Consider the following 14,810-nt stretch of genomic DNA (forward strand, 5'->3'; position numbering starts at 1 on the left):
TTTGGGGCAAGTCAGCTTGAGCATGTCCCAAATTATATATCTCTTCCCTCTCTTATTCCTACTTGGCTTTTACATTTTTTAACAAGAACTTTGTTGGTATTACAGAGCCTTTGAGTAAGACAACTCCTGCTCTGCAGTGTTTCTGTGAGGGAGACAAGCATAGTAAGTTTTTGGTAGGGTATAGAGGTGTTGGAGAGTGAAGGAAGACTTGTGTGTCTTTGTGTAAGAGATATGAGATGATCTGAGTGGGGATTAGGAAAGGCTCCAACAGAGAAGATGAAACTTTTTTTTTTTTTTTTTTTTGACAGGCAGAGTGGACAGTGAGAGAGAGAGAGATAGAGACAAAGGTCTTCCTTTGCCGTTGGTTCACCCTCCAATGGCCGCCGCGGTTGGCGCGCTGCTGCCGGCGCACCGCACTGATCCGATGGCAGGAGCCAGGTACTCATCCTGGTCTCCCATGGGGTGCAGGGCCCAAGCACCTGGGCCATCCTCCACTGCACTCCCTGGCCACAGCAGAGAGCTGGCCTGGAAGAGGGGCAATCAGGACAGAATCCGGCGCCCCGACCGGGACTAGAACCTGGTGTGCCGGCGCCGCAAGGCGGAGGATTAGCCTAGTGAGCCGTGGCGCCGGCCGAGAAGATGAAACTTGAGAGAAGGATTCATGAGAATTTAACAGAGAAGAGACCGCAAAAGTCTTTCATAGAGGAGAACTGAGTCAGTACGTGGAAATAGAATACATGCTTAGGGGGTCTTTCAAGTTCTTTGTCTAAAAGTAGAGGTCCACAACTGTTTTTGTTAAAGGACAAAATAGCAAATGTTTTAGGTTTCGTGAGTCAAGAAGCAGGCTTAGCTATCTTGTAGTTAATAAGGTAATCATTTGTATAAAAAAACCAGGTTTAGCTCCCAGGTTTTAAGAAAGAATTTAGCTGGCCATAGTCTGGAACTCCAATTGAATCTTGCACTTGGGGGCAGGGTCCCAAGTACTTGGACCATCTTGCACCACCTTCTCAGGTGCATTAGCAGGCAACTCGATCAGAAATATAGCAGCTGGGACTCATGGTATGCAGACATTGCAGGCAGCACCTTAATTCATTGCATCACAATAAATAAGATAATTGAGTATAAAAATTTAAAAACCTGGGTTTCTGTGTTGTGGAATGGCCATAGGTTGAAGACCCAACTACTCCACTTCTGATCCAGCTCCCTGCTAATAATGTGCCTGGGAAAGCAGCAGAAGATTGGCCCAAGTTTTTAGGCTCCTTGCACCCACTGGGGTGTCCTGGGGGAAGCTCTGGCTTCCAGCCACAGCCATTTGGGGAATGAAGCAGTGGATGGAAGAAGTCTCTCTGTCTCCTCTCTCTGTAACTCTGCCTTTCAAATAAATAAAAGATAAATCTTTAAAAGAAAACTGGTCAACTTACAGGCTAATATCTTTAATCAATGAAGTTTTATGATTTTTCCATAAAGTAATAAATCATAATATATTTTGTATGTCTTATACTTTTATTGATATTATACATGTAGTTCATTTTATTTCTTTTTTTTTTGCTACTATGTAAAATTGCAGCTATGTCTATATGTTAAATTTATCAAACAACTTCACTAACTTGGAAAATTTGACTACATAACTTCAGATTTTTCTAAGTAGTCTATCCTACCTTTGTGATTAATGATGATTTTGTTCTTTTATGAAAGTTTATCATTACAAAAACTGTTGCTTGAATATTTGGTAAAATTGACTTGTTAAACTCTGGATTTAATATATTTCTTTGTAGGATGATGTTACAGTATAATTTTATTTATTATTAGTTAATTGCTGTTTTTTTTAATGGTGTATCTACCACATTTGTCTATAGTCATACATATCTGTAGTTAGATCCTCAGTTTTATTTCTGTTATTTTTGCCTTCTCTTTTCTCCTTGCTTTAATTAAAGGTTGTTAATCTTGCTACTTATTTCAAAGAACAACATTTCAACATTGATAATCTCTAAAGTTTTTAACTCATTTTAAATACCAGTTTCCTGCTAGAGGCATACACCCCCTTCCTCACTTTTTCTTTTCTTTTTTTTCTTTGACCACCAGAAATCCATTGCTTTTTTTTAATATTCACTGTTGATGTGGTATATGGTTATGATCAAATATATAATGCACCTTTATGTTGTTCTCAAGCTATTCGTCTCTTCTTCCCTCATCTAGAACCCACTGATCTTTTGATTCCCAGTAGTTTTGCTTTTCCAGAAAAAAATTACAGTGGGAATCAAACAGTATGTGTCTTTTCATATTGATTTCTTTTACTCAATAGTATGCATTTACATATCTTTTCATTATATGGTAGCTTATTTCTTTTTAGCACTGAACATTCCATTCCCCTGATGTGCCACATTTATCCATCCACATACTTAAGCTCTTCTGGTTTCTTCCAAGTTTTGGCAATGATGAATAAATACGCTATAAACATATGTACAAGTTTTTTGTGTTTACAAAGATTTTCAGTTTCTTTGACAATGATAAGAAGATGTCTAGTTTTGTAAAAAGTTCTGAATTGTTTTCCTAAGAAGCTGTACCATTTTGTAACTGCACCAGCAATGAATAAGAGTACTCTGTATCATATCCTCATTAGCATTTGATGTTTTTGGTGTTCTGAATTTTTACTTTCAGTTTTTCCTCTTTTGTTATATATATAGTAGTCATCCCTCCTTATCTGTGGGTGATTGGTTCCAGAACTGTCCATGGATACCAAACCCACAGATGCCCAAGTTCCTTGTGTAAAATGGTATAGTATTTGCATATAACTTGCACATAGTTTTGGATATATTTTAAACAATCTATAGAGATTTTATATAAACAATTCTTTAAATGTATTCTTCTTGGAGTCTATTCTAGAACCATATGTTAGAATTTAGGTGTCTCATTTAGCAGGATCTCCCTTTACCTCCATTCCTTTTATTTTGTTTTAATTTTGTTATGGTTTAAAGGCACCAACTCAGTTGTCATACAGAAAGTCTCATTTTCTGGCTCTGCTTTAGTGTTTTCTTTTGGTATTATTTAGATTATATCTCCAAACCTCCTATATTTCTTGTGCTCAACAGTGAACCGTCAACCATTTGCTTAATGATTTTTAAGGCCTTCCTTATTTTCATCAGATCTCACAAAAATTATTTTATACACTTTCCTCTTTACATATGTATTTTCCTTCCTGGGAAAATTTCAAGGTGAATTATAGATAACATGCTATCATATTTCTTTTTTAAAAAAAGATTTATTTATTTACTCAAAAGTCAGAGTTACACAGAGAGAGAGAGGCAGAGAGAGAGAGACAGAGAGAGCGAGAGCGAGCGAGCTCGATCTTCCATCTGATGGTTCACTCCCCAGTTGGCCGCAATGGCCCGGAGCTTCTTCCAGGTCTCCCATGCAGGTGCAGGGGCACAAGGACTCGGGCCATCTTCTGCTGCTTTCCCAGGCCATAGCAGAGAGCTGAATCGGAAGTGGAACAGCCGGGTCTCGAACCAGTGCCCATATGGGATGCTGGCACCCATGTGGGATGCTGGCGCTTCAGGCCAGGGCATTAACCCATTGTACCACGGCGCTGGCCCCTCATATTTCTTAATACTCTGCATATCTTTGGATATCAGAATTAGAATGATTTAGAAGAATTGTGCTCTGCACTTAGGCTGTCTTAATGAATTTCTCTTGCATTTTCTTTTTATGTGTAAAAAGTGAAATGTGATAAAAATTTATTTCACTAATTTTCAAATCATTTTAAGTGCTAATTACAAGTGTAGTCAGCTTAATTGGAATTTTTTTCCTAAACGGTACATAAAATAAGATACTTACATTTGAAGAAGTCTTAGATTCAATGATACTGTAATTATAAAACCTAAATTTTTTTTGTATAAAAACTTGTTTCTTGTTCCTCTAATTTTTTTTGGTTATTTTTTCTTGGTTATTGTTTATTTTCTCATATACTGCATTTCCACTGATACCCTTCATCAGAGCTATGTTCAAAAAGGACTTCTTTGTTCTTTTAAAATAGAACTCTTGTCACTACATATCCTCTCTGCTTCTAGCTTTACTGGATGCTTTTGAAAAGTTAGTGTTTTACCTTTTTGAAGCCGTTACATCACTTTTGAATTCTTGTAAGAGATCCACTCTTTGCCTTTCCCTCCTTCACTTTGTGTTTAAGATTACATATGATTTAGCTTTCTGCATCAAGAGAATATCTTGTACTAGAAAATCTTCAGATACCACTTCTCAATTATTGCGTGTGTCCCATTTCATTTACAGTCATGCATTGTTTAAGGATATGTATGTGTCTTAGTGATTCCATCATTTTGTGACCATCATAGACTGTACCTACACAAAGCTCAGATGGTTGTGCCAGTACTTGGTTATATTATCTTATTTTTTTTTAAGATTTATTTATTGGAAAGGCAGAGAGAGAGGTTTTCCATCTGCTGGTTCACTCCCCATATGGCTGCAATGGCTAGAGCATGCAGAAGCAGGTGCCCAAGGACTTGGGGCCATTTTCCACTGCTTTCCCAGGCCATAGCAGAGAGCTGACTCAGAAGTGGAACAACCAGGACTTGAACTGGCACCCATATAGGATGCCAGCACTGGCTTTACCTGCTATATCCCAGCGCTGGCCCCAGCTATATAATCTTAAAGGACTACCACTTCATATTTTCTCTCTTGTTCTCTGAAATGTTATGTGGCACATAACTTTACTAAGAAAGAACTCCCAGGTGTTGGGATTTTTGTGGGAAATCTTGGGGCAAAACTCTGTATATTATGCCTAATTTGTCTCCTGTTCTACGTGGTTGTTGGGAAACGAAAGATTTAGGTCCCACAGTATTATATTGATTTTTGGTATTTGCTTATGGTTTTGTATTTCTCCTTTTTAGAGTTTTCGGCCTTTTTCCTTTTGTTGCTAGTTCAGCCATTCATTTGTAAAGATAGGTTTAAAATATTTCATCTCACTTTTTTTTTTTTAAAGATTTATTTATTTATTTGAAATTCAGAGTTACACAGAGAGCGGAGAGGCAGAGGGAGAGAGAGGGAGGTCTTCCATCCACTGGTTCACTCTGCAATTGGCAGCAATGGCCGGAGCTGCGCTGATCCGAAGCCAGGAGCCAGGAGCTTGTTCTGGGTCTTGTACGTGGGCACAGGGGCCCAAGGACTTGGGCCATCTTGTACTGCTTTCCCAGGCCATAGCAGAGAGCTGGACTGGAAGTGGAGCAGCCAGGTCTTGAACAGGCGTCCATATGGGATGCTGGCGCTTCAGGCCAGGACGTTAACCTGCTGCGCCACAGCGCAAGCCCCTCATCTCACATTTTTACTAGGTTTTACATCAGGAGGATTTTCTAGTGTATTTTGTTTGTCGTTGGCCTGTTTTTGGAAGTGAAATACACTAGAGTCTTTTAGTGTTACACTCTTAAGAAATGAAAATGTTGGGCTGCTTTTGAAAATTCTTCAATTTATTTGTGCTTTAAATATAATCACTTATCTCAATGACTGGAACTGTGTCAGATCACCAGGTTTTTCTCACTGAAAGTAGCTAGGAAAAAAGTTTTTATCAGTGAACCAATAGTGTCTTCCATGACATTTCATATTTAAGAAAGTTTGGCAGGGGAGGGTTTAATGTAAGGTTACCAACTTTGTATTTATTTTATCTTTTTTTTTTTTTTAAAAAAGATTTATTTATTTATTTGAAAGGCAGAGTTACGAGAGAGAGGGAGAGACAGAGAGAGGTCTTAAATCTGCTGGATCTGGGCTGATCCGAAGCCAGGACCCAGGAGTTTCTTCCAGGTCTCCCACACGGTTGCAGGATTTGGATTGAGGTGGGATTACAGTAATACTCCCTTATCCACAGTTTTGTGTTTTGTGGTTTCAGTTTCCCATCTTAAAATACTAAATGGGAAATTCCAGAAATAATCAGTTCAAAGCTTTAAATTGTGCAATGATCTAAGCATGATGAAATCTCATTTTGTCCCTTTTCATCCCACGGAGGATGTGAATTAGTTTTTTTGTTCTGTGTATCCATGCTGCGTACTGTTCCTGCCTGTTGGCTCCTTAGTAATTGTCTTGTTTATCAGAATATTATATTACAGTGCTTCAAGGATTCCTTATTTTACTTAATAGTAGTAATGGCCCCAAAGTGGAAGAGTAGTAATGTTGGGAATTTGAATATGCCAAAGAGAAGCTGTAAAGTGCTTCCTTTACTTAAAAATGTGAAAGTTCTCCACTTAAAGAAGAGGAAAAAAAATATGTATAGTGAGTTTGCTAAGATCTGTGGTAAGAGTGAATCGTCTGTTTATGAAATGAAGAAGGAAAAATTCATGGTGGTCTTGCTGTCATATCCAAAACTGCAAAAGTTAAAAACAACAGTGTGTGATAAATTATTGGTTAAGATGGAAAAGGCATGGGGCCGGCACTGTGGCACAGTGTGTTAAGGCCCTGGCCTGGGGTGCCAGCCTCTCCCATATGGGCTCCGGTCCTGGTCCCGGCTGCTCCACTTCTGATCCAGCTCTCTGCTGTGGCCTGGAATAGTAGTGGAGGATGGCCCAAGTCCTTGGGCCCCTGCGCCTGCGTTGGGGATCTGGAGGAGGCTCCTGGCTACTGGGTTCAGACCGTTCCAGCAGTCTGGGGAGTGAACCAGCAGGTGGAGGACCTCTCTCTCTGTCTCACCTCTCTGTGTAACTTTGTCTTTCAAATAAATAAAATAAATCTTTAAAAAAAAAGAAAAGAAAAGGCATTAGATTTTTTGAGTGGGAAGCATGAGCAGAAAAAAATGTGTGAGCTGGCTTCTTGGTCTTGTGGGTAAAGCCCCTGCCTGGGATGCTTGGCTACTCCACTTCCTATCCAGCTCCCTGCCAACACAATGGCCCAACTCCTTGGGCCCTTGCACCCATGTGGGAGACCAGGTGGAAGCTCCTGAATCCTGGCTTCAGCCTGGCCCAGCCCTGGTTGTTGTGGCCATTTTGAGAGTGAACCAAGGATGGTGGAAGATCTCTCTCTGTATCTCCCTTTCTGTCTGTCTTTGTAACTGCCTTTCAAATAAATAAAATAAATCTTTAAAGAAAAAAGGAAAATGTATTCTGATTGTCAGCAACATGTTGCACCAGAAAACATTGATTCTCTGTGAAGTCTTCAAGATGTCTCCTGCAATGAGTGACATAAACCTATATCCTGCAACTTTAGGGATAATTATGCAGATTCAGAAATAGGCTTGGACTGAAAAATGTAAAATTTACTGAAGAGGCTACATCTGCCAATGAAAAAACTGCTGTTAGATTTCTGGCAGAGTTGAAGCAGCTGATTAAGGAGAAAAGATACCATCTAAAACAAATCTTCAGTTGAAGCGAAACCAGGCTCTTTTAGTACAAAGAAAATACCTAATAGAGCTTACATTCATGAACATGAGGAGGAGGAGGCATTGGGGCATAAAACATGGAAGGACTGATTAACTGTGTTACTACAGTTTCAGTATTCCTAATCCCAAAATTTGAACCTTGAAATTCTGCCCAATCTGAAACTCTGTGTGGTGTTATGACAACACACGAAGAAACTTACACATCTGACCTCATATGATAAGTGGTAGTGAAAAATGCAGCTGAACTAAAAATGTTATAAAATTGACTTCAGGCCATGTGTAAAAGGAGTATATGAAACATACATGAATTCTGTGTTTAATCTTGGGTCCCATCCCCAAGATATTAAGTGTATGCATATATTCCCAAAATCCAAAAGGGGGGAAGGAAAAAAAAATTGAAGTCTGAAGCACTTCTGGTCTCCAAAATTTTGCTTAAGGGATCCTAAACCTGTATGTGGTAGCATTTCAGGGAATATGATAAGCCCAGATATAGTGCACAGGGTTAAGAAATCCATGTGCTTTTAAGAGCAAAAATTAGTTGTTTTTTTTTTTTTTTTTAGATTTATTTATTTTTGGGGGGGGGGGGTGTTCTTCCATACTCTGGTTCATTTCCCAAATGGCCGCAACAGTAGGAGCTGAGCTGATCCAAAGCCAGGAGCCAGGAGCTTATTCCAGGTCTCCCATAGTGGGGAAAGGGCTCAAGGACTTAGGCCATCTTCCACTGCCTTCACAGACCATAGCAGAGAGCTGGATCAGAAGTAGATCAGCCAGGGCTCACTATGCTACAGCGCCGGCCCCAAAAGTTAGATTTAAAAAAAAAAAAAAAAATTTTTTTTTTTGACAGGCAGAGTGGACAGTGAGAGAGAGAGACAGAGAGAAAGGTCTTCCTTTGCCGTTGGTTCACCCTCCAATGGCCGGCGCGCTGCGGCTGGCGCACCGCGCTGATCCGATGGCAGGAGCCAGGAGCCAGGTGCTTTTCCTGGTCTCCCATGGGGTGCAGGGCCCAAGCACCTGGGCCATCCTCCACTGCACTCCCTGGCCACAGCAGAGAGCTGGCCTGGAAGAGGGGCAACCAGGACAGAATCCGGCGCCCCGACCGGGACTAGAACCCGGTGTGCCGGCACCGCAAGGCGGAGGATTAGCCTAGTGAGCCGCGGCGCCGGCCAAAAGTTAGATTTTGAGGGAGAGGAAACACATTCATGTTACTTTTATTACAGTATATTCAAATTGTCATATTTTGTTATTGTTAATCTTCTACCGTGCCTAATTTATAAATTAAACTTTATGTATAAATGTGTAAGAAAAAACTGTGGGACCAGTGCTGTGGCTCAGTAGGTTAATCCTCTGTCTGTGGCGCCAACATCCCATATGGTCGTCGGTTCTAGTCCCGGTTGCTCCTCTTCCAGTCCAGCTCTCTGCTGTGGCCTGGGAGGGCAGTGGAGGATAGCCCAAGTGCTTGGGCCCTGCACCCATGTGGGATACTGGGAAGAAGCACCTGGCTCCTGGCTTCAGATTGGCGCAGCTCCAGCCATTGTGGCCATTTGGAGAGTGAATCAACGGAAGGAAGACCTTTTTCTCTGTCTCTCCCTCCTACTGTTTGTAATTCAACTCTCAAATAAATAAAATCTTTAAAAAAAAAAAAACAAAACAGTATATGGAGGGTTTGGTACTGTTTGAGGTTTCAGGCTCACAGTGCGGGTGTTGGAATGTATCCCTTATGGAAAGATTAGGATTACTGTATATTTTATCAATAGTATATTTCGCGGAAAACTGCTCCCTTAACTTTGCACCAGTTAAAGATTGTCTACATCAGATCTAAACTCATTTCCATATCAGTTCCTTTGCTCAGGTCATCCATCCTTTTGCACAGACCTGTGTTTCTCAAGGGATACTATTAGTGTTATGGGTGAAGTAGAATATTGATAATTTTAGAAGAATGCATGTATTTCACTGCATATAGAAATTTACACACTTGTGCAACTTAGAACCTCTGGTTCAGATTTCTTGTTTCGCCTTTCCTAATCTTTGAGATGTAGTACCCAAACACTGTACTTTCTCTTTTCTGAGTCCTTATTATGCTCCATTAAGTCTTAACATGTTTATAGCTTGGAGTATACTGTTAGGCATTTAGTTTAATAATGTTTTGTCATTAGATTGTGAACTCATTGAGGATATTGTCTGTTTTGTTCACTACTGTATGTGGGTGAGGAGAAATAACCCTTTCCTTCTAGTCAGGTTCATTGGCTGGGCTCCCTCAAATAAAAGATGAACAAGAGAAAGGCAACCCTAGTTGTCTGCATAGCAGGATAAGCTGCCACTTGGGACAGCTTCTTCCCATATTGGAGTGCCTGGTTTCAAACCCCATAGGAGTCATCTGTTGCTGATTGAAGTAACTTGGATCCTGCTACTTTTTTTTTTTTTTTTTTTTTTTTTGACAGGCAGAGTTAGACAGTGAGAGAGAGAGACAGAGAGAAAGGTCTTCCTTTTCCGTTGGGTCACCCCCCAATGGCCGCTGCGCTGATCCGAAGCCAGGAGCCAGGTGCTTCTCTTGGTTTCCCATGTGGGTACAGGGCCCAAGGACTTGGGCCATCCTCCACTGCCTTCCTGGGCCACAGCAGAGAGCTGGACTGGAAGAGGAGCAACTAGGACAGAATCCGGTGCCCCGACTGGGACTAGAACCTGGGGTGCCAGCTCCACAGGTGGAGGATTAGCCTATTGAGCCACGGCGCCGGCCATGGATCCTGCCACTTTTGTTTTAAGATTTTTATTTATTTGAAAATCAGAATTACATAGACGGAGAGAGAGAGAGAAAGGGATCTTCCACCAATTTGGGGTTCACTCTCCATATAGCTGCAATGGTCAGGCTGGGCCAGAGCCAGGAGCTTCATCTGGGTCTCCCAAGTAGGTACAGGGCCCAAGAAGTTGGGCATCTTCTTCTGCTTTCCCAGGATCTGAAAAGCAGATGGGAATAAAACCGATGTCCATACAGGATGCTTGGAACTGCAGAAAGTGACTTAACCCGCCATACCACAGTGCTGGCCTCTCTGCCAACCACTTGGGAGACCAAGATTAACTTCCTGGCTCCTCACTTCAGTTTGGCCCAGTCTGCTGTGGGTATTTGGGGAGTGAACCAACAGAAGGAAGTTCTCTGTATGCCTTTCAAATAAATTAATAAAGTTTTTGAAAACCCTGGAAATGCACACAAGTTTATTTAATACAGGAGAGCTTTCACAATGAAATAACTGTCTGAAGAAATACTTTAACCTGAATGGTTTTATGCTAAGCTTGTTGAGCAGAGGAAATTTGCGAATGAATGTGATAGGATAAAGGATAACTGGGAGAAACTTAAGCAAGGTCTGTTTTTGCGGGTTTTCTCTGTGTCCCTTGATTTTCAGAGATACAGGGAAGGCAACTTTCATAAGGGTCTTATGACCTGCTTCAGGGAAGAAGCAGGGGGAAGGTCAGAGAATCCTTGCACTTGGTATTTGTCAAATTCTGTAAACTTAAATACTCAGTATGAAGAAATGCCCTATTTTGGGATAGTATGTTCTATCTTCCCAATGCCTATAACTCTGTTATGACTCATAGTAGATGCTCAGTAAATGTTTTAATCACTTTTTGCTGTTAAGGAAAAATGAGGGTGTGTTCCTTGCGTAGACAAAGATCATGCCATAAGCTTATTCCATGTCACTCAAGGGAAGAGAACTCACAGGCTTAAATATTGAGTGATTTTGATTTTGTAAACCTGTGAACATCTATCTGGAAGCATATTGTGCTAGGTGCTAATAAAGGATACATGTAGACCATTTACACCATTAGCACTCTGTGTGACGTTTTTGATTGATGAGATAGTTTAGTCAATAGACAAATAACAAAAATACAGTAGTTAGAGATTGGAAAGATCCCCTCTGATTTGTAGTGGGACAAGTAGCAGTGCTTCCCTTCAATAAGGGATATAATATATAGGGAGGAGAGGCTGGGTTAACATTTCCTAGAAGGAGAAGGTTGAAATATAACTGGATTGAAGAACCTGGGAGAATATAGGGTGTGTACTGGCTCAGTAAGCCCAGATTTCTACCATATCCCAGATCTCTTTCTCTGGGCTAAATTGGTAAAAGGTTATATCTGTGGTTATTCAAGCCTTGTTCCCTTCCCCTTCATCTCTTGCTTCAAATCTTGACTTTCTAAGTGGAAACTTCATGACTCTAAATTAATTACTCCTGCAGTCTGAATATCTCTGCTCTCCCTCCTTCTTGAGATCAAAAGAAGTGTATTTTATTTAGTTTGGCTTGTTCAACTTTGGGTATTGTCCCTGGCACTTAGTCAATGGCTCAGCTTATTTCAGAGGGTGGGATAGTAATGAATGAGCCTGATTAAAAACAGTTCCAACTAAATCTTTAAAAATTTCAAATGGATATTGACTGAGACCTCTGTGACTCCCTGAAATTGTGAAAATCCCTGTAACATGTAATTTCTTGTTCAGAAAATTGGGAGTAATGAGGACTTAATGAAATTAAATTACCATATTCATTACGTTTTACAATATACTTACATATTTTTCCCTTTTTTTTTTTTCCCCCTGCACCAAAGGATATTTTGAAAGGCAGAGTTACAGAGAGGCAGAGGCAGAGGCAGAGGCAGAGAGAGAGAGAGAGAGAGAGAGAGATCTGTCTTCCATCTACTGGCTCACTCCCCAAATGGCTGCAATGGCTGGAGGTGGGCTGATCCGAAGCCAGGAGTCAGGAGCTTCTTCTGGGTTTCCTACATGGGTGCAGGGGCCCAAGCACTTGGGCCATCTTCTGCTTCTTTCCCAGGCCACAGCAGAGAGTCAGGACTTGAACTTGTGCCCATATGGGATGCCGGCGCCATAGGCGGTGGCTTTACCCACTATGCTATACCGCTGGCGCCTACTGAAATATTCTTCACTGTTATTAGAAAAGTTCTTAGAATCTAAAGGAAATGCTCAATTTAGTTCTAGCATGATGTATTCCCAGCTTGTTTATATTTTGGATTTTAAACATCACTGATTGTTTTTCTCAAATCAGTGACTGACAGAAGCTGTGGGGATAAGAACCTTAGTTCACTAACACTTACAGAAAGATAACACTGCTTCCCAGAGATCCCCAGCAAGTTTGAATCCCGGTTGCCCATAGTCACAGTTTCATAGTGCATTCTTTATCGGCTTCCTTTCCTTTCCTACCATACTTCACTTCGTTCCCTTACACGTGGTTTCTTGGGTAACTTCCCATTTCTGCTAAAACCTTTGTCTCGGGGTCTACTACTCAGAAAGTGCAGCCCAAGAAAGGAAGGCAAGAAACACTTTAATAATTAAATATTTTTGACATTTTAGAATTTGGAGCCATTTGTAATTTAGAATTTTAGAGGAATTTGTCCACAAGGATTAGTGTGAAATCTTTACCTTTTTTTTGGATAGGGAAGACTTACTAAAACAGATTTGCATAGTTATTGGAAACATGCACTAGATGATACTCAAATATTTGCCCTGTGTACGAAAAGGGAATTGGTAACTAGTTCATTTTTGATGGCCAGAGGTCAAAAATGAGTCAGGATAGATGTTGGCATCTCTTTTATTCTGTAAAGGGATTTAGTGATGGTTAAAGCCCCAAATGTAAACATCTAGATGATGTTTTGACATGTAAGTTTTTATTATTAAAATTCGTTCTTGGTTTAGATTGTGCATTTCTCTTGAAGAAATATTTTTTTTTTTTTTTTTTTGACAGAGTGGACAGTGAGAGAGACAGAGAGAAAGGTCTTCCTTTGCCGTTGGTTCACCCTCCAATGGCCGCCGCGGCTGGCGCACTGCGGCCGGCTCACCGCGCTGATCCGATGGCAGGAGCCAGGTACTTATCCTGGTCTCCCATGGGGTGCAGGGCCCAAGCACTTGGGCCATCCTCCACTGCACTCCCTGGCCACAGCAGAGAGCTGGCCTGGAAGAGGGGCAACCAGAACAGAATCCGGCGCCCCGACCGGGACTAGAACCCAGTGTGCCGGCGCCGCAAGACGGAGGATTAGCCTAGTGAGCCGTGGCGCCGGCCTTCTCTTGAATTTTAAGTGCTTTCCTGACAATAATGAACATAAAGCTAAATCCATTTGAAGAAGTAGAAGGAACCAGAGAAAAAATGTAGCTGCAATGAAAAGAGAAAATGATAGTATAGTTTGAGCCTTTTCTTATCCCTTTAGAATAGATTGTTATTTTATTTCTGGCCATAGAATTCTGCTGGTAAGTTTATTTCAGGGCCATTTTGATTAAATGGAAACCAGAATAGTTTTCAAGTTGATTGGATTCTATGCTTATCTGCTAACTCATCCCTCTTACTTTGGTGTTTTAAAAATATAGGGGCTGGCATTGTGACACAGTGGATTAAGCTATAGTTTGGGATGCCTGCATCCCATGTTGGAGTAGTGAGGGCTACTTCTTGTCCACTCCAGCTTCCTGCTAGTGCATTCTGGCAAGGAGATGATGGCTGCAATGCTTGGGCAACTGGCTTCTACCTTGCCCAGCCCTGGTTGTTATGGGCATTTGAGGAGTGAATCAGATGATGGAAGATCTGTCTCTGTCACTCTGCCTTTCCAGTAAATGGAAATAACTTTTTTTTAAAAGGTAAAACAAAGAGAAACTCAAGTTTACTTTGAAATATGATTGTAATGATAAGAGAATTTTAAGAACCTCTAAAGCATCTTGAATATAGTATTTTTATAATAATATCATATGCATTAGACACAAATGCCTTTCCTAAAAGTATGGTTTTTCTCCCTTCCTTTACAGAATGCTGCCTTTTTATATGGTCTTGGTTTGGTCTACTTCCATTACAATGCATTTCAATGGTAAGTTGACATAAAACTAATAACTCCAGTTATTTCCAGTAAATGGCATTTGTTGGTTAGCTTTTACTTGATTGTATATGCATGTATATGTAGTAAATAGAAAATATTTTAGCGTTAGTAAGCCTACATTATATGTAATCTTTTGAAATGGTTTGATTGTTCTATCAGAGATTTTGACCCACCTTAGATTAGGAGTTGTGGGTGTTCCCTAAAGAATCTATATAAGGTTCTTAAAAGAGACTGATAAAAAAGCTTTTTGATGTTTTTCAGTTATTCCTTATGGAATAGTGGTCTTTAGATTATTTGAACTGAGGAATGCTTGGGTAAATGATCTATATAAGGATTAGTACTCATAGGTTTACTTTTACAGATTAATAGATACTTCCCTTTTCCACACACTGGTTAGCCTTTCCAATTTCTAGTAACTAGGCATTAGATTATAAACTCTGAGTTCTCTCTACTATAAAATAAGAATAATGGTACCCCTTTACCAGTTGCATATTAAATATGATAGTAATATATAAAATTTTACAAGCTTTAAGATGACTCTACTATTATGACCTTTGCCCCATGTTTTTTTGTTTGTTTGTTTGTT

At 40.4% G+C, this 14,810-nt stretch overlaps 1 protein-coding gene across 12 annotated transcripts in view; it reads left to right on the forward strand.

Moving 5' to 3' along the window:
• KDM6A (lysine demethylase 6A) overlaps positions 1–14,810 on the forward strand; it is a 194,788-nt gene that overhangs the window by 88,415 nt on the left and 91,563 nt on the right. For all 12 annotated transcript variants that reach the window (XM_051827032.3, XM_051827033.3, XM_051827035.3 and 9 more), the window contains exon 5: positions 14,157–14,215. In XM_051827032.3, the coding sequence (XP_051682992.2) occupies positions 14,157–14,215 (59 nt within the window). The remainder of the gene's footprint in view (positions 1–14,156; positions 14,216–14,810) is intronic.

This window comes from Oryctolagus cuniculus, chromosome X, assembly GCF_051225735.1.
Source record: "Oryctolagus cuniculus isolate XC-2025 breed Fujian yellow rabbit chromosome X, ASM5122573v1, whole genome shotgun sequence".
In the NCBI taxonomy this organism is placed as follows: Eukaryota; Metazoa; Chordata; class Mammalia; order Lagomorpha; family Leporidae; genus Oryctolagus; species Oryctolagus cuniculus.